The sequence below is a fragment of the Nomascus leucogenys genome, chromosome 3, assembly GCF_006542625.1.
Source record: "Nomascus leucogenys isolate Asia chromosome 3, Asia_NLE_v1, whole genome shotgun sequence".
Lineage (NCBI taxonomy): Eukaryota > Metazoa > Chordata > Mammalia > Primates > Hylobatidae > Nomascus > Nomascus leucogenys.
The window spans coordinates 49,621,983-49,647,956 of record NC_044383.1 but is presented as its reverse complement, the minus strand read 5'-3'; the positions used below and the strand labels follow the sequence as shown (position 1 = coordinate 49,647,956).

At 36.7% G+C, this 25,974-nt stretch overlaps 1 protein-coding gene across 1 annotated transcript in view; it reads left to right on the top strand.

Moving 5' to 3' along the window:
- Positions 1-25,974, top strand: part of PCDH15 (protocadherin related 15) — a 979,523-nt gene that overhangs the window by 825,389 nt on the left and 128,160 nt on the right. Inside the window, exons 24-25 of the mRNA XM_030809305.1 lie at positions 6,523-6,632; positions 8,532-8,672. Coding sequence (XP_030665165.1) covers positions 6,523-6,632; positions 8,532-8,672 — 251 coding nt within the window. The remainder of the gene's footprint in view (positions 1-6,522; positions 6,633-8,531; positions 8,673-25,974) is intronic.

The window sequence follows — 25,974 nt, the reverse complement described above, 5'->3', positions numbered from 1 at the left end:
TTGCAAATATATTGAATTCAAACATGTCAAAATAAATTAGATTTGTCTCTTAGTACAAAGAAAGCAATAGAGCCAGATTGAATCCTAGTGAAATTTTATAGCATCTATTTATAAACACTTTTATATCCTAAATTGCCTGGCTTTTAAAATAATTAGAAGCTTTATTCGACACATACAACATTTACTTTTATTGTTACTTCTCGAACTCAACAATAAAAGTAGATTTTAAATTGTAGAGTATTTGTTTCATCTATATTTATAGTGTAAAAACTGAGTCTAACATTTAGACATTGCAAATTATGTTATTCTAGTATAGTCATTATTCAGAAAATTAGTTAATATGTACTTAATTGAAAGATTTATTGTAATCTATATTTTCAAAAAACACTTAGAAATATCAAAAGGATATATATGGGCCAGGTGCGGTAGTTCACACCTGTAATCCTGCACTTTGAGAGGCCGAGGTGGGTGGATCATCAGGTCAGGAGTTCAAGACCAGCCTGGCCAAGATGGTGAAATCTCATCTCTACTGAAAGTACAAAAAATTAGCCGGGCGTGGTGGTGGGCGCCTGTAATCCCAGCTACTCAGGAGGCTGAGGCAGAGAATTGCTTGAACCTGGGAGCCACAGGTTGCAGTGAGCCGAGATCACACCACTGCCCTCCAGCCTGGGCAATAAAGCGAGACTCCATCTAAACAAAACAAAAAGGATATGTATGAATTAGTTTATATCTTCATGAGATTATATTGTAAGTATTGTGCATGTAAATTCTGAAGCAGTTAACTTTTTCGGTTTGCATTTAATCTGCAAATATTTACTTTTAAACCATTTTGGAGTTATTTTGATCAGTTTTCTTCTTACGAAAGTGCAGTTATTTGTGATACATCCAATACAGTGTAATATTATTCAGCAATAAAGTGAAATGAGATATCACAATACAAAAAGACGTAGAGGAAACTTAAGTGCATATTGATAAGGAAGGAAGCCAGTCCAAAAAACTACATACCATATGATTTCATCTGTGTGACGTTATAGAAAAGTTAAACATATAGAGGCAGTAAAAAGATCATTGGTTACCAGGGGTTCAGGTGAAAAGTGAGATGAGTAGATGAAAAACAGAAACATTTTAGGTCAGTGTGAAGGAAGTTCACTAATAACTGATCCTAAGGGAAAACTCTCACTGTGTGGAAGATAGCACACAGTATCACTATGTGAACCAGCTGGAATAGGAACCCAAACACTTCCCTTCACTGCATTCTGGGCTGCAGTATTACCAGTGCCTGAACCTGGTGAGAGACATATTCACACGCAAGTTATATGAAAGTTATATGAAGTGGATTTATTAATTGTTACTCTAATAGATGTGAGGTGATGTCTCATTGTAGGTTTAACTTTTATTTTCCTGATCGTTAGTGATATTGAACATTTTTTCATGTATTTACTGGTCATTTGTACGCCTTCTTTTGGAACTATCTATTCTGGTCCTTGGTCCGTTTTTAAATCAGGCTATTGGTGGAAGAGGTATCTGTACTCCCATGATTATTGCAGCATTATTCATAAAGGATATGGAATCAAACCAAATGTGTCTATCAATGAATGAATGGATAAAGAAAATGTGATATATATAATATATATATACACAATGAAATATTACTCAGCCTTAAAAATGAAGGGAATTCTTTTATTTGGGACAATGTGAATGAACGTAGACTTTAACTAGTATTCTATTTTGTCTCAAATACGTTCGTTTGTCTCAAATCTGGAGGACATTATGTTAACTAAAATGCATCAGGCACAGAGAAAAAAAACTGCGTATTCTAATAATGATCTAATAAAGCTAATATATATGGAATCTAAAACAGTTGAACTCATGAAAGTAGAGCGTAAAAAAGTGGTTACCTGGGGCTGGGTAGGAAGGGAAGAATTGGGGAGATATTGATCAAAGGATACAAAATTTCTGTTAGACCAGAATAATCAATTGAAGAGATTTGTTTTACAACATGGTGACCATAGTTAAGAACAATGTACAATACTGTACATTGCTAAGTGAGTAGATTTTAAATGTTCTCACCACTAATAAACTTGTGAGGTAATAAAATGGTAGTTTAATTTAGCCATTCTACAGTGTATACGTATTTCAAAACATCATGTTGTACACCATAAGTATATAAAATTTCTATTTGCTAATTAAAACATAAATAAGAATACAAAAAATTCTGAGACCATTGAACTTTTCTGGGGGGAAATATAAATACTGAAATGCATAGGCATTGTGCCAGTATTTTTATCTTAATTTATTTCTCAATAACATTATTAAAAACAAAAATATTATTAATTTTAAAAATACACAACTGTTTTACATGTAAAATTTAGAAGGTAAGGATAATGCCAATAGTAACAATGAGGAAAAATATTTATAAAATTGAAATATTATTTAGGATTCTATTTAAGTTTTAGTTGAGGTGATTTGGAATTTTAGTCAAAACCTGTAGATTTTGTTTAAAATGGCCAACAAAGTTAGAAGCATTGCCCTTGTGGAGTAAATAGGAACCAACACCACCATCATGGATACGCAAGGACATCAAACCCAATTCAGGTCAAGCCTTGTGAAAGGGCCTTTGAGGAAGCCCTTACTGAGGGCCATTATGAAAACATGAAACCACTAGCCTCTCCCATGTTCCAGGTTCATATCTGCTAAATAACCATTTCCTTTAGCATCCTCTTAGCCATCTTTGGAAAATGGCCATCTAGTTGGTATCTATCTCAGGCTACATCAGTAAGCTGTATAGTTGCATTACTGAAGCTGTCTGTTTCAAGTGTTTCTTTTAAGAGTGCAGTTTGTCAGTTGTATTGGCAGTAAATTTAGCTTTGAAAGATAGTATTCTTCCATTTCAGACACTCACAATTATTTGTTATAAATCAGGTGTGCAAACTTAAATTGGAAGAGAGCTAGTGGTGCATTTTTTTCATAAATGGATGAATTGAAGATTTATGAATTTAATAGTCAGATAAAATATTTTTTAAAAAACCCTTCTGAGAAATGTTTCATTTGGCCATAATTCATTGCTTCTGAAATTGAGCAATAGATTTTGATTATACTCAACAGAAACAAGAGTGAATAATAACTCACATTATATCAGGTTCAGAATGGTAGAACTAGAAAAGACATTAGAGATAGTTTATCTGCTTTAAAAATCGTAAACTGTCAGCCCATAGATCAAATGTAGTCATTGATGCTTTAAAAAAATAAATTCCCATTGATTGTTCATAAACGTATACAAAATTTTCAGTTTCCTTTATGGATTTACAAATCACACTAGACTTGAATTATTGTACAGTAGTTACATACTGTCTCATTCCTAACTTCCGTTCCTCTCCCTATTAATTTATATTCAGCCCATTTTATTCAATTTGGTTATGTCCCTACCTTCTCTGTCCATCTGGCTTAATGAATCCTGATTTATACCAACTCCATCATTCGTATTCAAGACATATGTGACTCCAAAGAGGGTATGCAATTTGCCCACATTATTTAACTGGTACTTTCCACAACCTAAAACAATAATAAAATAATATTATTTTTATTAATATTATACACTGTAATCCTGCCAAAAAATAGAAAATAATTGATATTTTAATCTAATGCTCATTATCATGGAGGTTCATTTAATTCTTTTTGGGAGAAGATTGTATTTGTATAGTATGTTTTAATTCTGATAGAAACAAGTGTACTGGAACAATTAAGACAAAGGTTAATGAGGAGAAATTTTGTCTAGAAGTAAATCTGTTTTAAACTTTTACTAACAAATAGAATTTTAAATGCTTTTAGTGGTATGCATAGGATTTAAATGTCTTCTGAAATTATGCCAATTACTTTTTTTAGTATTATTTCTATCCTAATTGTGCAGTTAAGGTTAGCAAAAATGTACACATGCATTTTTTAATATTTGAAAGAAGACATAGCATTTTTCTTTTCTTTTCTGTTCTGGTTTTTTTTTTTTTTTGAGATTTAATCTCGCTCTGTTGCCCAGACTGTAGTGCAGTGGCGCAATCTCAGCTCATTGCAACCCCCACCTCCGAGGTTCAAGCAATTCTCATGTCTCATCCTCCTGAGTAGCTGGGACTATAGGAGCACACCACCACAACCGGCTAATTTTTGTATTTTTAGTAGAGATTGAGTTCTACCATATTGGTCAGGCTAGTCTTGAACTCCTGACCTCAGGGGATTCACCCGGCTCAGCCTCCCAAAGTGCTGGGATTACAGGTGTGAGCCACCGTGCCCGGCCCGACATAGTATTTTTCTCATGTTAAAGCTAAAGGTGCGTAAGTTGCAGACGTCATATTCCCATACTGTATAAGGATTAGCAAACAGATGAATTATGGAAAGCATAAAATTTAGCTTCTATCTTGTGTAGTAACAAGATAGACAAGTAAACAATTTAAGTAATGTCTACTTCCACAAATAGGAATTCAGTTTTTGAAAATTATCCCCTAATATGACTGACATATTTTCTTGTATTAAACTTTTGATAAGTAGTATGTATCTTGATCTGTCATAAATTAACAATCCATTGTTCAAATATTAGTTTTGTATTGTGGCATAATAATATTACCACGAACTTAATGGGTTAAAATAACACATATATCACTTTGAATTTCCTATAGGTCAGGAATCCAGGTATGGGTTAGCTGTGTCCTCTCCTTTTTGGACATGCATAATCTTTTAATCAAGGTGTCATCCAGGGCTATGGTCTCATCTGAGGCTCAGCTACAGAAAGATCCACTTCCAAGTACATGTGGTTGTTGGCAGAAATCAGTTCCTTGTGGGATATTGGACTAAGGACCTCGATTCCTTGCTGGCTGTTAGTCAGCCATCATCTTGAGTTTCTTGCCACGAGGACTGCTCCATATGGCAGCTTACTTCATCAAATCCAGTGAGGGATATAGCTAAAAAGTTGGCTAGCAAGGATCTAGTCAAGTCATAATCTTATGTAGTATGTCCATTGAATTTACATGAGACATATACATCACATGAACACTGAGGAAAGGATAGAGTGCCCCCATTGACCAGAATTGGTTAATGTGTTTATGTATGTACCATGGGGACTGGCAAAGCCTTACCCAAAGCATTTGTACAGAGAAGGAAAGAGGCAAGATTATCGAAAACAATATTTGGATGTTATCAAAAGAAGGCAAAAAAAACAAAAAACAAAATATGCAGGACAGTAAAATAAGTAAAAAAATAAACTAATAAATATCTACTTTACACATTTCATTTTAAAATGATACAGATTGGTTCTTATTCTTCAGCAAGAAGCAGTTATTGCTCATGCAATGAATATATGGACCACCATTAGGTGCTAGAGTATCTGTGAGAAAGATTGCTTTACATTTAGATGACCTAGTCAATTAAGTGTATGGACAGCAGTAGCAAAATGAAAGCAATTTGGACAAGATGTTTATAAAGCCTATACTTCAGACTAAATTTGTATTTCAGGATTTTTCGTAAAAGGTTTCAATGAAAGCACAATGTAGTTGCGTAATGTAGCTTAGAAGAACTACTGTGTACATTCTATTATTAAGTTCAAAACTCTGTCATAAAAATGGATAAAAAAAATAAATAAATAAATACCACCACACACCTATTAGAATGTCTGAAATCCAGACCATTGACAACACCAAAAGCTGGCTAGAATATGGGGCAACAGGAACTTTCATTCACTGTTGATGAGAATACAAAATGGTACAGTCAGTTTGGAAGACAGTTTGGCAGTTGCTTAAAAGACTAAATAGTCTTACTATAAAATCCAGTAATCGTTCCTTAGTATTTACCCAGAAGAGTTGAAATCTAGAGTCACAAAAACCTACACACAGATGTTAATAGCAGCTTTAGTCATAATTGCCAAAACTTGGAAGCAACCAAGATGTTTTTTATTTATGGAAATAAACTGTGGGTATATTCAGACCATGAAATATTATGTAGTGCTAAAAATGAAATAAGCAATCAAGCCATAGATGTTGAGGAACATTAAATGCATATTACTAAGTGAAAAAAGTAATCTGAAAAGGCTACATACTGTGTGATTCCAGCTATACAACATTCTGGAAAAGGCAAAACCACAGAGACACTACAAAAATCAGTGGTTGCCAGAGGTTGAGTTGAGGGGAGGGATGAATATACAGGGCACAGAGGATTTTCAGAACAGTGAGAATACCCTATGTGATACTACATGAAAGCAGGTACATGTCATTACACATTTGTCCAAACTCATAAAATGTACAACAGCAACATGCACCCTCATGTAAATGATGGACTTCCAGTGATAATGCGTCAATGTAGGTTCATCATTTATCACAAATGTAGCAGTCGGCTGGGGGATTTGATCATGGAGGAGGCCATGAATGTGTGAGGGCAAAGGGTATATCAGATATCTCTTATCTTTCTCTCAATTTTTCTGTGAACCTAAAGTTACATCAAAAATTATACTTAAAAATAAATACACCATCTTCTCTAAACCTGCAGACCTCCTCCAGTAAGTGAACTTGCCACCAAAGGGACCATGGTTGGTGTAATTTCTGCTGCTGCCGTTAATCAAAGTATTGTGTACTCCATTGTTTCAGGAAATGAAGAAGGTGAGTAGACTTTTAGTTTGTGTTCTCACCGTCAACCAGTAAACTTAGATTTGGACTAATTTCAGATTGAATTGAAATTATTATCTATCCTATTGTTTTCTAATAAAATTGTGCCCATCTTAAATGTAATTGGTAACCATGTATCCTGAACTTGATTAAAAATCCAGTTATGTTAGCTAAACTGATTTTTTCCCTTAAGAAATATTAAGCATCTAATTAATGAAACCTTGCCCTTTTCCTCATTTTGTAATATTTTAATGACATTTCCTCAAAATTAATGCATCATGAAATCTTCAGCTTTTGGGCATGATCATTGCCTACAGTAGCTTTGTCCGCCCCACTGTCTGAACCATCCATGACCCTTACTCCATGTTGGTCATACCTTAACTAATCCTGAAGGAATTTCAAGGTTGTAAATAAGTGTGAATTTTAAAAAGAATCACATCCATGTTAAAAGCCATGCATGTTATATGATTCCTAAAATAGTCAAATTAGACATACTATTAATGATTATAAATAAAAAGATCATTTTTTGTAATTTAAGAATCATAGGAATTTGCAGGCCTCTGGGAATAAGGTCATAGCGCAGTCTTTCACATTAATTTTTGTTTTATCTATTCTCTGTAAGTTCTCCTCTGTTTTCCCTTTTGGTATGTTAGATAGCCTAGTATATTGTAGGTAGTCAGGAAATAGTTAATGTACATGTAATAAGTTAATCAATAGTAAATATTTAAGAAATGAATGAATGTAAATTCTTCAAAGAGTTTGCAAGGAAATTATAAAGGCCCTTTTAAGCTTTTTAATGACAAACTATTACTAGGTATTGATGCCCGTGCAGTGTAGCAAGTGGTCAATATCTTACTTTTATTGCCTTTCTTTCTACATTATTACTGTGCTACTATGTGTCCTCCCTAAAAATGACTAAATTTCCTTTTTCCTTGGACTTCGAACATCTGATTAAAGCTATGATTTCTCAACCTATCCTGTTCCGAAACTTTCTCTTTTGATTCTATTTGTTCTTTTCTTTGAAGACAACAGAGTGGCTATATTTATTAACCTCTCTCCCCCACAGTGACTGTTTTACATTTATTTATTCATTTATTCACTCAACAAATATGTACTGAGCATCTATTATGTATTAACTACTCTTCTAGCCACTACAGATAGAACAATGTACAAAATAGATTCCTGCCCTCATGGAAGTTAATAGTCCAGTAAGAGGAGGTTAATAATAAAAATTATTAAATAAATAGTATTATAAGGGATTATTAATTATATGAAAAAATAAAGTAAGGAGAGAATATGGAGAGCATAAGAGGGGGAGATATTATAAAGTTTACCAAAGTGCCCTGATTTTCATTCAAATTTATTTGAAAAAACAGACACAGGGCAACATTAAATTATCCGTCTTTTAATTTTCTCTCAAGTGTTCTTAGCAAAATACTAAATCTATGAAATAATAATATTCATAAATTACAAAGAGTATAATAATCCAGTAAGTTCAGAAAATTTTGGTTAAACAAAATTAGATGGTTTTCTTTAAAACAGAACTTCTGAAAGCCTTTAGTGTGATAGAAGACCATCTGAATCTAAGGTAAAGAATATATTATTCAGTGTTTCCCAAATGTAATTGACCATAGAACATTGTTTTCCAGGATTATCTCAAAACAACAAAAACAAAAAAACGTACAATTTCAAGGCAGACTTTAGCGAAGTACTGATGTTGATCATTTAAAGAGCTGGAACAGTTTCCAAAAGCCAGCATTTTGTCACTTTCATGCATCACTCTAGTTATAAATAGGCATTTTTAGTGTTTTTGAAATCACAGTGCATTTTAAAGAGAATTTCTTTCCTTATAGTGTAAAGACAATGACCAGGTAATTGTATTTTAATTTCTAGATACATTTGGAATTAATAACATCACAGGTATTATCTATGTGAATGGACCTCTGGATTATGAGACCAGGACAAGCTATGTACTTCGAGTCCAAGCTGATTCCCTGGAAGTGGTCCTTGCCAATCTCCGAGTTCCTTCAAAAAGTAAGTTACACTACTTAAAGCTTTTACGAGAATTGTGTGGTGTCTCTGCTAATTTTTTTAATGAAATACCTATGTCTAAAATATCTTTCTCAGTGGACAACATAGAAAGATCATTAATACTCTGAGATGATTGCCTATTCGTTTAAACAGCTAATATATGACAACGCAGGGAGTGATTTCATACTCCTGAAATGTCAAGAAAAGAAAACACTGTTTTCAAATTGTGTATCTGATATTGTTAAAATATCACCATTGTCTGTGTATGTTAAATAATAAAACTTAGTCCCACTGTGAAGCTCTGGATAAACCTTGGGAAATAGATATTTTTAATGAGTGACTACTAGAAATTGCCTGAATTGTGTGGCTTCTTGTATTTCCATATTTTCTTAGAGAAAAGAAAAAAATCATCTTAAAATTAGTGACTAACATTTATTGTAGTTCATATGTAGCATTTTTTCATTTTTAATTTACACTTTTTAACCTACATTTTTAATCTGTGAAATGAGAATTACTACCCTGTTTTACAAAGGCAAGATTTTATTAATAATTAAAAAGATTATTTTTTTAAATGACAGTAAACAAAGTGTCACAGATTTAAGCCCACGTTCTGTGACTCCAAACTTCAACATTTCTGTGGCATATAGTTTAACCACACAGAGAAGCATATAAAAGCCATTTTGTGAAGGGAACTGACACAGATTCAAAGATGTTATCAATAATGCAATAAATGCTATTCTTTTCCCATCTGTTGAGGTAATACTCTTTTGCATTTAAGCAATCATCCTTTTGTAATCAAAGCAACCCTTTTAAAATCTAGAAGACTCAAGATAATCCGGTTTAAGTTAACTATTAATAGAATAGAGGCCCAGACAGAGTGTGAAGTGAGAAACAGGATCTGAAACATTCACCCAGGGACTATCCCTAGACATCATTTCAAGGCATTTCATCAAGCAAGCATTCTTAGAAGGGAGAAGAGGGAAAAAAAAGAGGGGAGAGGCATAAAGCAAGAACCCAGGCAGTGTGAGAGAAAAGAAAGCAAGACAGGAGCAACAGGCAGAAGATGCAGGATAGAATTTTCTGTATCAGTTTGGCAATTGATCATAAAAAGAAATCACTCCTTTTCATTTATCGCTAACCTCATTTATTGATTTAGTGTGGAGAGCTGCTCAGTTGCTTGTAGAGATACAACCAAATCATTTGAAAAATCAGATTATACAAGTGTCTTTGAAATTAAAGGAATTGAATTGTCCTCAATAATTATGCATCACTCACGTAATTAAATTGTTTAAAAATAGCAGATGAGTTCTTTGAGTTTCTAAAATCTTTGAACTACAGGCAATTATGTTTTTAAAAATATAGAGGATGCTTCCAATTGTAAACTGAATTGGATAAATGAGGAGTGGAAAGGTTGGAGTAACTCTAAATTATATAATGTAGCCTATTTTATTGCAAATGCAAAAATGGGGAAGATTAATTGAAAAATGTACCTGCACTCTTTCCTTGAAACAAATGAACAGTTTAAGAAAGAAAAATTTTAGGTTGTAGAACTTGACATTTCTCAAGTAATACCTGTGATTTTTATGAATAGAGATGCATTAAGTTCTTATATGTGAATACAACTAGCTCCCATTACTTTAATTTACATGTAAATCTGAGGATAATAAAAGTTTAATGCACATGTGTATACTTCCATGTGCCCCAGTATGCACGTAGAGGTGAAACCAATTCATATATTATCCTGTCAGTAATGCATGAAGTCTAAAAGCTAAAATATTTACTGCTTGATTCTTTGAAAATTTTTATTAACCTTTTGTGACTGACCTTTGCCTCCTATGTTTGAAATAAAAACCCATATATTTCTAATTCAATCTCATTAATTAATAACTGTTAATGGCCTACAGTCAATCCCCAGCCATTAGCTATGCAAATACAACCATTATGTAAGTTGAGGTTAATTAACTAGTTAGCTAAATGTTCATCTCTGCAGCAGAATTAGTTGTCCTACCACATATCATTTGAATAAAGATAATAAAAATAAGAAGTTTAATTCATTAAAGAAGTATTTTATTGTGACTACCAAAAATTTGTTAATGAAATTATTTTCAAAGTAAATTGTGCAACCGTGATGTGATTAGATTTAATATTTAAATGGAAATTAATTAAAATGTAAAATTTTAGAGCTCATTTCATAAGTTTAACACTAGGAATATTTAAATATTTTAACCTTTTAGTTGGAACATTTCAAACATACAAAAATTACAGAGAATATTACGGTGAACCTCCGTGTATCAACTACCTAACTCAACATAGTCACGCCCTGGGAAATAGTCTTTCATCTGTGCTCTCAACTACCCACTATTGCATTATTCAGAAGCAGGTCAGAGTCATAACATTCAATCTGTAAATATTTTGATATGTATATCTTAAGGACTCTTAAAACTTAATAAAAATATCATGATTACTCCTGCCAAAAGTAATGAATTATTTGATATCAACATATATCCAGTTGATATTAAACATAGTTCATATTAAACATATCCAGTTCATATTAAACATTTATTTACATCAGAATCCAAATAAGGTCTGTACATTGCCATTGGTTGATAGGTCCGTTAAGTCTCTTTTAATCTGTAGGCTTCACCACTACCCTCTTTTATTCACCTTGATATTTATTTGTGCAAGAAACCACATTTCTGAAGCCTGGATTGATGACTGTCTCTCCAAGCGGTCATTTCATATTCTTTCTGCTTCCTTTATTTCCAGGAAATAAGTAGTTAGATCTGGAGGCTTGATCATATCCAGGTTATTTTTGGTTTGTTTTTAAACAAATAAATCATAGGTGATATTCACTCCTTCCTTAAACATTAAATGTCTTTGATTCTCTTTTTGTGATACAGATAGTAACAACCACCAGTAGTAATTTTCTAAATCTATTTTTTTTCTTTTTATTACTTCTGTATTCATTAGCCAAAATACTTCTATAAAGAAAAACGTCTCCATACCCCGAGGTCCAGAAACTATAGGAAAAACAAGAAAAAAAAAACTTTGATTCTATAATTTTATTATTGATTTTCAAAATAATGAGTTGATTCACTATTATACTCAAAATGGGAATACTGAGATGACAAATATGTTTGGTTTTCTGGGTCATATGGTCTCTGTCAGAACTACTCTACTCTGTTGTAGCTTAAAAGCAAGAAGAGATAATACGTAAACCAAAGGGTTTGGCTATGCTCCCATAAAACTCATTTTACTAAAACAGGCTGTCTGTGGTCTGGATTTGACCAAAGGGCTGTAGTTTGCCCACATTTGTTCTAATACTTAGTTTTACATTACATGGTACACTTTTTTTTTTGCACTGTTCATATCTTTCCTGTTGTGAGCAACGCTTCTGCTTCATCTCTTATATTTTCCCACACATCTAATTGAAAGTGATATTGTTTTATCCCTCTTAATAACACATTTAGTCATTTCATTATCAGTAACCCATTCCCAAGTAAAGTCCTTGATCCAGGATTATAGAGACACTATTTCCTACATTTTGGTGCATTAAGAAAAGCTTATGTTAGGGCTTTAAAATTGAAGACCAATTTGACTGGATAACTTGACTCATTTGCTTTTTTAAATTAAATTTTTCATTCCATTTTCTTATTCTTTGAAGCATTACTGTAAAAAATGTGTAATGACAAACTGGTCTTATTTCTGAATTTCCAAATAATTGCCTTTATTTTTTCTTTAGAGTTCAGTGTTTTTGTCAAAATATTTCTACATGTTGGCAATTCTGGGTCATTTTCTATATATGTAGTATAACTGGTCAAGTCTCATTTAGGGATTTTTTTTAATTCTAGCTTTTATTATTTTTTATTAATTTGGCATCTATTCTGGTGTTACTGGCCACAGGTTCTTATGCTCTTGTGCAACAGAAATTGTCACAAAGCTAAGAAAATTCCCCAGACTTCAGGCATGATTGAAACTTATGCTGGAGCACAAGGAAAGCAGCCCAGAAGAGAGAAAGTCCTCTTGCTGCCTCCCTGGCGATAGCCAAGAGAGTAATTTTAACAGGACAAGCCATGAAAGGAGTGACATTAAAGCACATAGAGACGGGGAATTTATAGCACTTGCACAGTTTGATGACATGCTTCTTCATATGTCAAACATCTCATTAACATGTTACATCTCTGTGTGATTTTTTTTTTTTTTTGAGACAAGAGTCTCTCTCTGTTGACCAGGCTGGAGTGCAGTGGCGTGATCTGGGCTCACTGCAAGCACCATCTCCCGGGTTCACACCATTCTCCTGCCTCAGCCTCCTGAGTAGCTGGGACTACAGGCGCCTGCCACCACAGTCATCTTTTTAGCCGTCTGTGCATGTGGGTATTGGGGGCCAACTTCCTTGAGTAACATGTACGGTGGAATGTCCCTCATCTTGGTTTCTCTAGGTAACTTACAACTTGCAAACTCTTGTGGTCAGTGGGGATGGCATGAGTGAAATGATGTTGCCATCACCTTACAGTGGTGCAAGGTCTGGTGACTAGTGTGACTGCATGAAGTAATGCTCTAGTGGAGATGATCTGAACCCAAAGTCCTATCCCTCCTCTGTCTCACTGGGAGATTCCTAGTATACAAGTGTTGAATCTTCTCATATCTTTTCATCACTTTCTCGCTAATCTCTTTGTATTAGAGCACATTACTGTAAAGAAATACCTGAGACTGGGTAATTTATAAAGAAAAGAGGTTTAATTGGCTCAAGATTCTGTAATCTTTTCAGGAAGCATGGTGCTGGCGTCTGCTCTGGTTCTATGGAGACTCCGGGAAGCTTATAATCGTGGAAGTCAAAGGGAGAGTAGGCACATCACATGGCAAAAGCAGTAGCAAGGGAGAGAGAGAGAGTGGTGGGGGAAGGTGCCACACAATTTTCAACAACCAGATCTTGTGAGAACTCACTATGGTGAAGACAACACCAAGCCATGAGGGATCTGTCTCCATGAGACTGTTCTCCCATGTCCTCAGCTGCAGCACCCGATTAGATTAAAACTTTCTTCCCTAGTGTGTCCGGAAATGGTGGGTTCTTGGTCTCATTGACTTCAAGAATGAAGCTGTGAACCCTCGCGGTGAGTGTTACAGCTCTTAAGGTAGCGCATCTGGAGTTTGTTCCTTCTGATGTTCGGATGTGTTCGGAGTTTCTTCCTTCTGGTGGGCTCGTGGTCTCGCTGGCTTCAGGAGTGAAGCTGCAGACCTTCGCGGTGAGAGTTACAGCTCATAAAGCCAGTGCGGAGCCAAAGAGTGAGCAGTAGCAAGATTTATTGCAAAGAGTGAAAGAACAAAGCTTCCACAGTGTGGAAGGGGACCCAAGTGGGTTGCCACTGCTGGCTCGGGCAGCCTGCTTTTATTCTCTTATCTGGCCCCACCCACGTCCTGCTGATTGGTAGAGCTGAGTGGTCTGTTTTGACAGGGTGCCGATTGGTGCATTTATAATCCCTGAGCTAGACATAAAGGTTCTCCACGTCCCCATCAGATCAGTTAGATACAGAGTATCGACACAAAGGTTCTCCAAGGCCCCACCAGAGCAGCTAGATACAGAGTGTGATTGTTCACAACCTGAGCTAGACACAGGTGATTGTGTTTGCAAACTGAGCTAACAGAGTGCCAATTTACAATCCTGAGCTAGACATAAAGTTCCAAGGCTCACAGAGCTAGATACAGAGTGTCGATTGGTGCACTCACAAACCCTGAGCTAGACACAGGGTGCTGATTGGTGTATTTACAATCCCTGAGCTAGACATAAAAGTTATCCACATCTCCACCAGACTCAGGAGCCCAGCTGGCTTCACCCAGTGGATCCTGCACCAGGGCTGCAGGTGGAGCTGCCTGCCAGTCTCGCGCCGTGTGCTCGCACTCCTCAGCCCTTGGGTGGTCGATGGGACTGGGCGCCGTGGAGCAGGGGTGGCACTCGTCAGGGAGGCTCGGGCCACACAGGAGCCGATGGAGGGGGTGGGAGGCTCAGGCATGGCAGGCTGCAGGTCCCGAGCCCTGCCCCGTGAGAAGGCAGCTAAGGCCTGGTGAGAAATTGAGTGCAGCGCCGGTGGGCTGGCACTGCTGGGGGACCCAGTACACCCTCCGCAGATGCTGGTCTGGGTGCTAAGCCCCTCATTGCCCGGGGCCGGCAGGGCCAGCCGGCTGCTCCGAGTGCAGGGCCTGCCAAGCCCATGCCCACCCGGAACTCCAGCCGGCCCACAAGCGCCGCATGCAGCCCCAGTTCCCACTCGCACCTCTCCCTCCACACCTTCCTGCAAGCTGAGGGAGCCAGCTCCCGCCTTGGCCAGCCCAGAAAGGGGCTCCCACAGTGCAGTGGTGGGCTGAAGGGCTCCTCAAGTGCCGCCAAAGTGGGAGCCCAGGCAGAGGAGGGTGCCGAGAGCAAGCGAAGGCTGTGAGGACTGCAGGCACACTGTCACCTCTCACTAGCAATACTCATTGTCTCAGTGATTGCCCACCTGTGTGGCAAGCAGCAGAATCTAGACCAAAACCGTCATGTTTCAGTAACAGAGTTTACCACTCTGAACACCATTACTCTCAAGGAGAATTGAAAATGGTCATGCAAATTAAAATTTACAAGTGACTTTGTGTGAGTATTCCTTTGTAGGGGAGGGTTGCTGTAAAGTTGTACTTGAATTCACTTCAACAGTATACTTTTCCCCAAAAAATGAGGGCTGGGGAAATATACGCTTTCCCTTCTCAAGTTTAACATTGGCAACTACAGTAAAAAACACTGTGCCCTTATGTTGGCCTAGCACAGCAAATCCATGTTGGAGACATATCAGATAAATGTAGACAGAAAAAGAGCAACAAGCAATTACAATGACTGGAGTATTATATTATATTACAACTACATCTAGATAGGTCTGTGCTTCTATAAGTATGCAGGCAAAGAACCTGTGACTATTCTTTGCCTGCATAATTATACCCAAACCAACCCAAAGGACCAGATTTGGGACACATGTGAAGGCCAGTTTTCTTAAATCCTGTTCAGTAGGATTACCTGAAGGAGTGATGATACTGCAAAAGGCAAAACCTGGACATAGACTGCTGAATTCCTATTAAAATGACAAACTGAAATTAACTGAAGTACACTGGCAAACTGAAGTTGCTGAAGGAAGGCATACCAGTGCTGAAAATGCTCTCATTAACCATGTCTGTTTTAAACTCAGGTCTGACCCAAAGAGTATTCAACCATTTCACAACAGTAATATTTAAGTAGGAACTTTGCTACCTACCTTACATGCCTTTTCTCCATAATCTCCAAGGTCAGGTAATAGAAGTCTGAGTGATAAAAATCAACTGCTAGTGAATGAAAGAGGTGGTGGTAGTTAATAAAGAAAAAAGTAAAAAGAAATCTCTTACAGCCTCTTCCCCAAAGGCAGAGGAACTTCCATTAACATATCTAAGCTGGGGAAGGACAAAAAGTTTTACCTTTAAATGAAATTTGAAGTATTAGATTAATATATTGAACTAGAGAATCATTTTTTAAATTCTTTTTAAAGTTACCTTTACCATAGTACTATTAACAATTTTTTTAAAAATTATAAAATTTCTTGAGCTTTTATTCAACAGCAGGAAAAATGTTAGCCCATATTAGCAGGATAAAAGAGATAGTATGAAAGAAAATAATAGAGTTTTATAATTATATTCTATATGTTCATATTAAGAATATTATTTCAGTGAGACTGTAGAACAGAATTTAGTGGATATTGTTAAAATTGATTTAGTCTGCGCAAAGACAGAAGTTTGTATCTGTTTTATTGATGTATCCCAGTAGCCCAAAATGCACGGCACATAAATGTACCCAATAAAGATTTGTCCAATGCATGAGTGAGTCTGGAAAATTAAGGCCAGATTGTGAAGCATTTTAAATATCAAGCTAACAGTATGCAAATTTGTAGCATACATACCACTCATACAACCCACCTGATGGCTGACTGCAAACTAAGCTCCATTTCTGCCCACTCCCACCTCACCACCCCTGATTTGCAGACTTTTCATAACAGTGGTTTAGTCATTACTACAGATGGAGACAGTACACTGTTTTAATCATGGGAATGTGCTTAGGAGCTTCCTCCCAGTACTTGGAATTGCAGGGAATCTGAAAAGCTTTGGAGTTTTCTCTCTCTTCAATTCAGTTAGAAATTAGGTGTTGATTTTTCATTCCTCCTGCACTCAAACTTTCTGGCCTTCTAGACTCCCTACATTTTATCTCTTCTTCCTGCCTCATTCTGTTAAGCATCCATATTTTCTTCCTTTACTCCAATATTGACCACTAATTTGATCAAATAATTATCTTGATTTTACAAAGTGTTAATGAAACAGCAGGAGTTTGGTCTAGGTCCTGCTGCTTGCTGCACAGAAAGAATTACTGAGAAAACAAGTATTGCCAAGGAAGAAGGCTTTCTCGGGTGTTGAAGCTGAGGAGATGGGAGTTCAGTTTCGAATCCATCTCCCTGATTGACTAAAGCGCTGGGGTTTATATAGTAGGGAAGAAACATTAAGAGTGTAAGAAAACAAGAACTGGGGAGGAGCAAGGAGGCCTCTGGGGCAGTGCTGGTAAGTTTCAGTTATTTGATACTTTTTTTTGAGAGGCCTGAAGGTCCTCCTTTCCTGAGGAAGGAGCTCAGATAAAACAAATAAAAGTTTTAAGCTTTAACAGCAGAAAGGCCAATTTCTATGTTTATCTGAAAACAACTGTGTATGGGACTATTGGACTAGTTTCAAAAGGAAAGACAAATGTCAATGCATTGCTATTTCTTTTCTTTTTTTTTTTTTTTTTTTTTTGAGAGGGAGTCTCGCTCTGTCGCCCAGGCTGGAGTACAGTGGCGTGGTCTCAGCTTGTTGCAAGCTCCGCCTCCCAGGTTCACGCCATTCTCCTGCCTCAGCAGCCTCCTGAGTAGCTGGGACTACAGGCGCCTGATACCATGCCCGGCTAATTTTTTGTATTTGTCGTAGAGACGAGGTTGTACCGTGTTAGCCAGGATGGTCTCGATCTCCTGACTTCGTGATCCGCCCCCCTCGGCCTCCCAAAGTGCTGGGATTACAGGCGTAGGCCACGGTGCCCAGCTGAATGCATTGCTATTTCTAATACATTATTTCAAAATTATGAGTCATCTGTTCTTCCTATCCATAGTATCTTTCTTTGCGGAAAAACTCAAACTCTCCTGGGTTTTTAGGATATAATGTTATTTGGTCCCAAAGAAGCTTCAAGAAGCCTGTACCCAGAACATCTATAGAAGCTTATGTTAATATTTCTGCCACAGAGTCATTCCCATTCTTTTATTTTTATGTAGAGCAAAAGCAGTAACATGCAAGTTTACAGCACAGATTGATTTATGTGACTCCATAATTGAAGCGGCAATTTTTGCTTTATGGTAAAATTATAATTATCTTTAAACATGAAAAAAGAAAGCCATAGCTTTCTATAAATATGTCATTGTGTTTTGATTCAATAACTAGACTTTCAATCAGGAATAAATTACAAGACAAGATAAACTTTAAACTGGTGGTAAAACAAATGCTATTGATTTCATTTTATGTTTTAGCTGTAGGGTACAAGCTTGTAATACATTTCATTTTTTTGACTTTTGTGGTTTCTAACAGAGGGTCTGTGACAAATAATGCTAATGACTCTTTTAACTATGATTGACTGACTTAAAAAACCATCCCTGTTATAACTTAGATAACAATATTGTAGCCTGTCACATATTATTTTTTAGTCCTAAAATCCCAGGAATGATCATAGCCTTACATTTATACTATAAATATAAGCCACTGTTTTAGAAACTGTATTAATAATGTATTACTTTAAAATATGGAGAGGAGTTTATGAAAATTAACACAATAATATCATTAACAGCATTTTTCTTTCAGAAATTTTAGGCATCTTATATAAATATATGGTTGAAAAAATTATATTTTCAATGAAACAAAAATGTATTCCAGTAGACTTATAGCATAAAATTGTCTGTCCAAGAAAAAATTGCATTGTGCACAATAGGTTTCCTTGGAAATGTGATTTGAAACATGGTATACACTATTATTAATACATTTCTGAAACTAAATGCATTGAGGCAGTGCTCTTCCATTGATCCCAAATTGGTTTGCTGAACTGATGACAATGATATATAATCAAACTTTTCAAAATAGAAAAAGATTACATTTCTGCATATATGAGAAAAATATATATATTTCATGAGGGAAACATTTTATGTTGCTGCCATGGGCAATCAAAATTAAAATATTTAAGACTCTAGGAATGCATAAAATAGTTCTCTTTCTTATACCTAAGAATAAGCCTGGAGCTAAAGAGAGAAGACACAATTTTCTTCATTCTTGGAAATGTACTTATAATTAATATAGTAAATAATTTAGATTTTTTTCTAAGCCTTTTTAGTCCAAATTTAAATTGGGATTCAAAATGAGAACATTCATTGAATGCCAAATATTTTTGCAAACTTACGCTTTCCAGAGAGTATTAATTACTGATTAATAATGAGGCCCCAGAATGATACAATAGTCACTCTAAACCTCTTGCTTTAGAAAAACTCCTATTTCAATAGAGGCACACTAAGCCCTATTAAATGCAAATGAAACTATGCACAGAAGAACTGGAATCTATTAAGTCACTTATGTTACAGAAATAACAACCTTTCAAGAAATAGAAAACAGATGCAACTACATGAATAACATAAGCATAAAACATAGTTTAGCATTCATAGATATCAGGGAAATTACCAGAATTAATTCTTCATTATTGAGTATGGATGTAGGCATTGGCTATCCCCATTCCGTTGTAATATAATCAAGGTCAGGTCTTCACTTAAAGTAATAACTTGCTAAAGATTTAGCACAGTTATTAGATTGGTTTTTATTTATTTTTATCACTTATGGATAATACATTTTTTTCTGTTAGTAAAATATTTATTTTCCCAACTTTAACAAGCAGCTGATCTTACTGGTTGACTATTGAAAGAAGAAAAAAAGCTTCTCATTAAATAGACAAAAATAAATTCAGCATTATGCTTACATAAGAAAAAGAAATATGGGGAAAAGTACCATATAGAAAAAACGTACATAGGAGTGGACATTCAAAAGGTTCCATTGTCTCAACTTCACCAGTCTCTGAAGTTCTGCTGGGCATATCCTATGTAACTGCTTTTCTGAATTTCTATATTCATTTCATTCTTTTCACTTAACCTCAAGGAATGTCTACACCTAGATGTCTTTGCTTGCACAAGTCTCTCTTTTTAAAATGTCCTTTCTACATAGTTTTTCAGATCAACTCAATTATTCTACAAGAGTCAGTTTAAAGGTCATCTCATTTTTGAGACTTTCCTTAATCATCCATTGTCCCTGTCATATAAGAACAAATACATCTGGCATGTGAGTTCTCCTCAAATAAAAAGATGTAGTATTATTCAATTTTATCTTGTCACAGATTTTATCACAGGTGCTGTGTGGATAATAGCAGAGAAAATAAAAATGTGAGATAGATCCCAAAGAAGAGAATAGTATAGATAACACTACGAAGATGAAAGATACATTTCAAAAAATAGTAAATACTCCTTTTCCTGCACAATACAGAATTTGTCTAGTAAATTATGTTTGATGCCCTGTTCTAATGCTTTCAGTCAAAGAAATGCTGTCATAATATCTATTGTTGTACTACTCCACCTTTTTGATATTTATTGTTTATATAAAAGATCACATTATAATTAACCATATATTTTCATGATTGATTTTGTCCAAAATGTATCTAATTTTGACCCGAACTAATTAATAGCAGCATAATTTTATAATTCTTCATGGTGAATTGTGAATTGTATCAGATTTGCAAGAACATTTGATGGGTTAAACATATAAAGTGGTAATAAAATAATAGATACATGGGCAAACAATAGAATTTAGTGTATTTCAAGGTAAAAGGTAATAGTGGTAAAGAGTGACTGGGACAATGCTCTTTTCATCTTGAAATTAGATATTACTTATCATCTTTGACAACATTACATGGATTGGTAAAGGTTTTGTAGGTCCCCTTGTAATTCTTCTTACTCTTTGACTAATGTTAACATTCACACACACACACACACACACAACTTGCATTTACATATAAACAAAACTTCCAAACAGACTAGTACTTTTTAAGTTATTATTTCACTTTCAACAACTCTGTTCCCTTTATTTTTGAGGCACATCTAATATGATTCTGTTTTTTTGTCACATGGCCCCTGAAACATTATTTTTGTGCCACAGAGATAATGAAAAGTATGTTAAATTAACAAATATATATCACATATTTTCAAGGCATAAACATTTTTTCTAAGTGCCGTAAGGGGATACGTATCCACAAGGTGAGATTAGCGCTTTAAAGAAGTTTCTATCCTGGTGGAGAAGCTATGACATAGGTATAAACAATAAGTAGTAGCATGAAGTACATGACTAACTGATATACAAGAGACATAGACATGCATGATTTGAAATTAGAGTAGCTTTGTCAATAAAAAACTTGAACTCTGCAAAACATTTGAAGAAATTTATTCTGAGCCAAATATGAGTGACCATGGCCCTTGACACAGTCCTCAGGAGATCCTAGAACATGTGCCCAAGGTGGTTGAGGTGCAGCTTGGTTGTATACATTTAAAATTCTTCTAATTGGCAATTGGTTGAAAGTGGCTTCAGAAAACAGTGAATTGCCATAGTGGTAAACAAAAGTTAGTGAAAGGAAGTAGATAAGTAAAAGAATCATAAAATAGTGTTTCTCATAAAGCAGCTGTTTGAACTACCTGGTGATAATTACCTGAGATACTCGTTTAATAATACATATTTTTGTGATCTCTTTTCCAAACCTACTTAAGATATCTGGAAATGGAAAACGGAAATCTGAATATTTATTGTTGTTGTTTCTTCACAACTATTTGAAATACTGATAGGAAGATTAACTGCTTGCAGTTTTTTGTTTTGTTTTGTTTCTTAAAGCAGGGAATTAACATGACAAAGTTATCTCAGTATGTAGAATAGCTTGGAGAGAGATAGAATGAATGCTAAAAAGAATTGGATAAATAGGCCAGGCCCAAACTAGAACTCGTATTGGGCCAGTGAGATGAGGAAAATGTAGCACAACTGCAAAAGAGAAGTTGGTAGGACTTGATGACTGGTTATAAAGAGGAAGAAATCAAGGATGATTTTATACTTTTGATCTTGAGTGACATGAATAAGATCTAAAAACTCGCAGGAAACAAGGAAACGGACTTCCAAAGGTGTTCAAGACTGACAGGTAGATTTTGAAAAAAAATCATATAGCATGGGTACTTAAATCAAGGAATTGTTATGCCAAGGGTCTCTGGTCTCACATGGTATAAATGTAAAATAATGAGGCTTAACTGAGAAAACCAGGCAAAGAAAGCATCAAAGGAAAAAGTATCTCTTGACCTTCCATAACCACAGAGAAAAAAACTTACTTTGTACACACCTGAACACACCATAGAAAGGGCTCAACACTAGAAACCAGGGACTGGAAACCATACTACTCTACAAATATAAATGAAATATGGAAATAAAGGTAAACAAAAATCCACTGGCAATGTAATGATAGGAGATTCCCTGTCGGAGCAATGATCTCTTTAAGAGGAGAGCTAGTGAAGCTTGTATCAGAGAGAAATGCTGTTTAGATCCATTCTGCTAACTCAGATCCATTTGTGTATGGAATTGGTGGGTTCTTGGTCTCACTGACTTCAAGAATGAAACCATGGACCCTCGCAGTGAGTGTTACAGTTCTAAATGATGGTGTGTCCAGAGTTCGTTCCTTCTGATGTTCAGACGTGTTCGGAGTTTCTTCCTTCTCGTGGGTTCGTGGTCTCACTGGCTTCACGAGTGAAGCTGCGGACCTTTGCAGTGAGTGTTACAGCTCTTAAGGCAGCACGTCTGGAGTTGTTTGTTCCTCCCATCCGGAGTTGTTCGTTCTTCCCAGCGGGTTTATAGTCTCGCTGGCCTCAGGAGTGAAGCTGCAGACCTTTGTGGTGAGTGTTACAACTCATAAAGGCAGTGTGGACCCAAAGAGTGAGCAGCAACAAGATTTATTGCAACGAGCAAAAGAACTAAAGCTTCCACAGTGTGGAAGGGGACCTGAGTGGGTTGCCACTGCTGGCTCAGGCAGTCTGCTTTTATTCTCTTATGTGGCCCCCACCCACATCCTGCTGATTGGTCCATTTTACAGAGAGCTGATTGGTCTGTTTTACAGAGAGCTGATTGGTCCGTTTTGACAGGGTGCTGATTGGTGCGTTTACAATCCCTGAGGTAGACACAAAAGTTCTCCAAGTCCCCAGAGCACTGATTGGTGCATTTACAAACCTTGAGCTAGACCCAGGGTGCTGATTGGTGCGTTTACAAACCTTGAGCTAGACACAGACTGCTGATTGGTGTATTTACAATCCCTTAGCTAGACATGAAGGTTCTCCAAGTCCCCACCAGATTAGCTAGATACAGAGGGCTGATTGGTGCATTTACAAACCTTGAGATAGCCACAGAGTGCTGATTGGTGTATTTACAAACCTTGAGCTAGATACAGAGTGCTGATTAGTGTATTTACAATCCCTTAGCTAGACATAAAGATTCTCCAAGTCCCCACGAGACTCGGGAGGCCAGCTGGCTTCACCTAGTGGATCCCGCACTGGGGCTGCAGGCGGAGCTGCCCGTCAGTCCCGTGCTGTGCGCCCACATTCCTCAGCCCTTGGGCCGTTGATGGGACTGGGTGCTGCAGAGCAGGGGGCATTGCTCATCGGGGACGCTCAGGCCTTGCAGGAGCCCACGGCGGGGGGAGGCTCGGGCATGGCAGGCTGCAGGTCCTGAGCCCTGCCCTGCGGGGAGGCAGCTGAGGCCCAGCAAAAATTCGAGTGCAGCACCAGCGGGCCTGCACTGCTGGGGGCCCTGGTGCACCCTGGGCAGCTGCTGGCCTGTGTGCTAAGCCTCTCACTGCCTGGGGCCGGCGGCGCCTGCCGGCCACTCCAAGTTCCGGGCCTGCGGAGCCCATGCCCACCTGGAACCCAAGCTGGCCTGCGAGCGCCATGCGCAGCCCGGGTTCCTGCCCCCACCTCTCCCTCCACACCTCCCCGCAAGCAGAGTGAGCTGGCTCTGGCCTCGGCCAGCCCAGAGAGGGGCTCTCACAGTGCTGCAGCGGGCTGAAGGGCTCCTCAGGCACGGCCAGAGTGGGCGCCGAGCCTGAGGAGGTGCCGAGAGCAAGCGAGGGCTGCCAACAGGCTGTCACCTCTCACAACGACCAAATTGAGCTGTCAAAAGAAAAATAAATTATTGTCCCATGAGGCCCCATCTCATTTGTCTCTCTGACGCTGTTAAGAGAGAAAAATGAAAGACTGAGTTTGAGAAAAACTCTTCCATTTAGTGAATGAGAGGAAAAGAATAGCCATTTAAGACACCAGTGGAAAAAATGAGTACAGTTTATGTAGTGATGACCTGGTAGCCAAAGGAGAAGAGGGTTTCAAGAAAAGTCAAAAATGGCTGAAAAAGCAAATGCTGCAGATACTCCAGAAAAATTATGACCAAAGAAAGTATGTTGGATAATAGTTAACTTGGGCCAACAATAACTAAAGCTAGTGCCAAATAAATAATAAAAGGCTTGTATGTGGAAGAAAACAGGGGAATTAAGTAGGTAAAAGATTTCTTGGTTTTATCTTCACAATTTAAAATTTAATTTATTCTTAAATATTCCCTAATTTTGTTAATGTTTACATTTTTATAAGGTATGCATTTCAATTTGATGTACACATTACTTCAATGCGATGTACACATTACTTCAATGCAAAAGCAAAAACTGAAAATTTTATGATTCAGAGATAAGAAACATCAATTTAGCTTGTCATTCTTTTTAATCATTATTCAGAACATAAGTCTAGTAGTCAATTCTTCCCAATCTAATTCATTTTTTATTCCCAGGAACTTTTGTAAGTTCAATTAATAAATCTTGTTCCTGTTTTTAATCCCTCTTGGTATCTTGTACCTAATTAGTCCCCCAGGTAATATCTTACAAATAATTACAGAGAAGCAGTTTAGAGGAAATCATTATTTTAAATGCTGTCACTTTCAATTTTGAAAGCCTGTTACTAGTTATTTACTTACAGCATATGCTTGCCATCAAGACTGTTTAATAGAGTTGGCTATTTTTGTATTTTCTTTTTTTGAGACGGTGTCTCACTCTGACGCCCAGGCTAGAGTGCAGTGGCACGATCTCAGCTCACTGCAAACTCCACCTCCCAGGTTCATGCCATTCTCCTGCCTCAGCCTCCCAAGTAGCTGGGACTACAGGAGCCCGCCACCATGCCCGGCTTATTTTTTGTATTTTTAATAGAGATGGAGTTTCACCATGTTAGCCAGGATGGTCTCGATCTCCTGACCTTGTGATCTGCCCACCCTGACCTCCCAAAGTGCCGGGATTACAGGCACAAGCCACCGCGCCCAGCCTATATTTGTGTTTTATTAAAATACACAAGAAAGTTGGATACTTTAACCAGTTTAGTGGCTCAGTTTTGCTTCTAAATGATTGCTATTTGATGATATTTTATAAACGCTCAGATATGCCTGAGTTGAAAGGACAAACAGTAAGGGAGAAATTTTATGAAAAATCTATACTAGGGAAAATTCTATGTAACACAGATTATTAAACCATTAAGTTGTTCCCATTTAAAATTACCTTAATAGAAAAGCAGAGAAAAAGTAGATACATAAAAATTGTATATACGAAATTACTTAAGACCCATGATTTTGGTATCAGACAGGCCTGAATTCCATACCCAGTTCTGATCTGTACAAACTTCTCTAACCTTTATAATCTTCAACTTTCTCTTAGGGTAAATGTGTCTACACCTCATAACAGTATTTGCGAATTTTAAGGACTATCATATCAGAAAAGTATTTAACTTACTGTAACATAAATACTCTATAAAAAGGTATTTTTATTACTACTACTGGCTGCGATATGTTCGAACCACACAAAATTATAATAAGCACATACTAAATATGTTTCATCTACTCCTTTAGATAAGTGTACACAGAGAGATCTCATGTTTTCCTCTGAATTCTCTGTATTACCAGTGATTGTAGGTTGTGGCATATTAGAAAAGCAGCCAGGCATCTTTTGAGGGCTTTAGATTTGAATACCCGTATCTTGATTGACAACCAGATAATGTATATACACTAAGACAACTTTTTTCAAAAAAATACTAAAATAATAATCCATGATGATAAAAAAGAAAAT